Source organism: Penaeus monodon, chromosome 22, assembly GCF_015228065.2.
Source record: "Penaeus monodon isolate SGIC_2016 chromosome 22, NSTDA_Pmon_1, whole genome shotgun sequence".
Taxonomy (NCBI): Eukaryota; Metazoa; Arthropoda; class Malacostraca; order Decapoda; family Penaeidae; genus Penaeus; species Penaeus monodon.
The window spans coordinates 39,884,692-39,884,949 of NC_051407.1; the positions used below are offsets into that span (position 1 = coordinate 39,884,692).

Genomic DNA, 258 nt, shown 5'->3' on the forward strand with positions numbered 1-258 from the left:
CTCAGTACAGCGCACAAACAACCATAAATCCCAAACTCAAAAAGACAGGAAACCGTAACAAGTCGGAGCCGCACCGTGGTTGATATCAATGCCCTGATTTAGCACGTCGAAGGAGGCCCTGAGGGGGACGTTGCACCCTGGCTGCTGCCGCCCGCCGTTCGGGTAGAAGTCCAGGTGCCCGCACGCCTGCTTCATGCCCAGGCCTGGCGGGAGGGGCGGAGTTTGGCCTTTAGGTATTGGCATTGAATTTTACGCTTG

General features: G+C 57.0%; 1 protein-coding gene across 1 annotated transcript in view; it reads right to left on the reverse strand.

The window, feature by feature from the left end:
• Window positions 1-258, reverse strand: part of LOC119587434 (pancreatic triacylglycerol lipase-like) — a 63,913-nt gene that overhangs the window by 5,552 nt on the left and 58,103 nt on the right. The window contains exon 5 of the mRNA XM_037936165.1: window positions 75-203. Coding sequence (XP_037792093.1) covers window positions 75-203 — 129 coding nt within the window. The remainder of the gene's footprint in view (window positions 1-74; window positions 204-258) is intronic.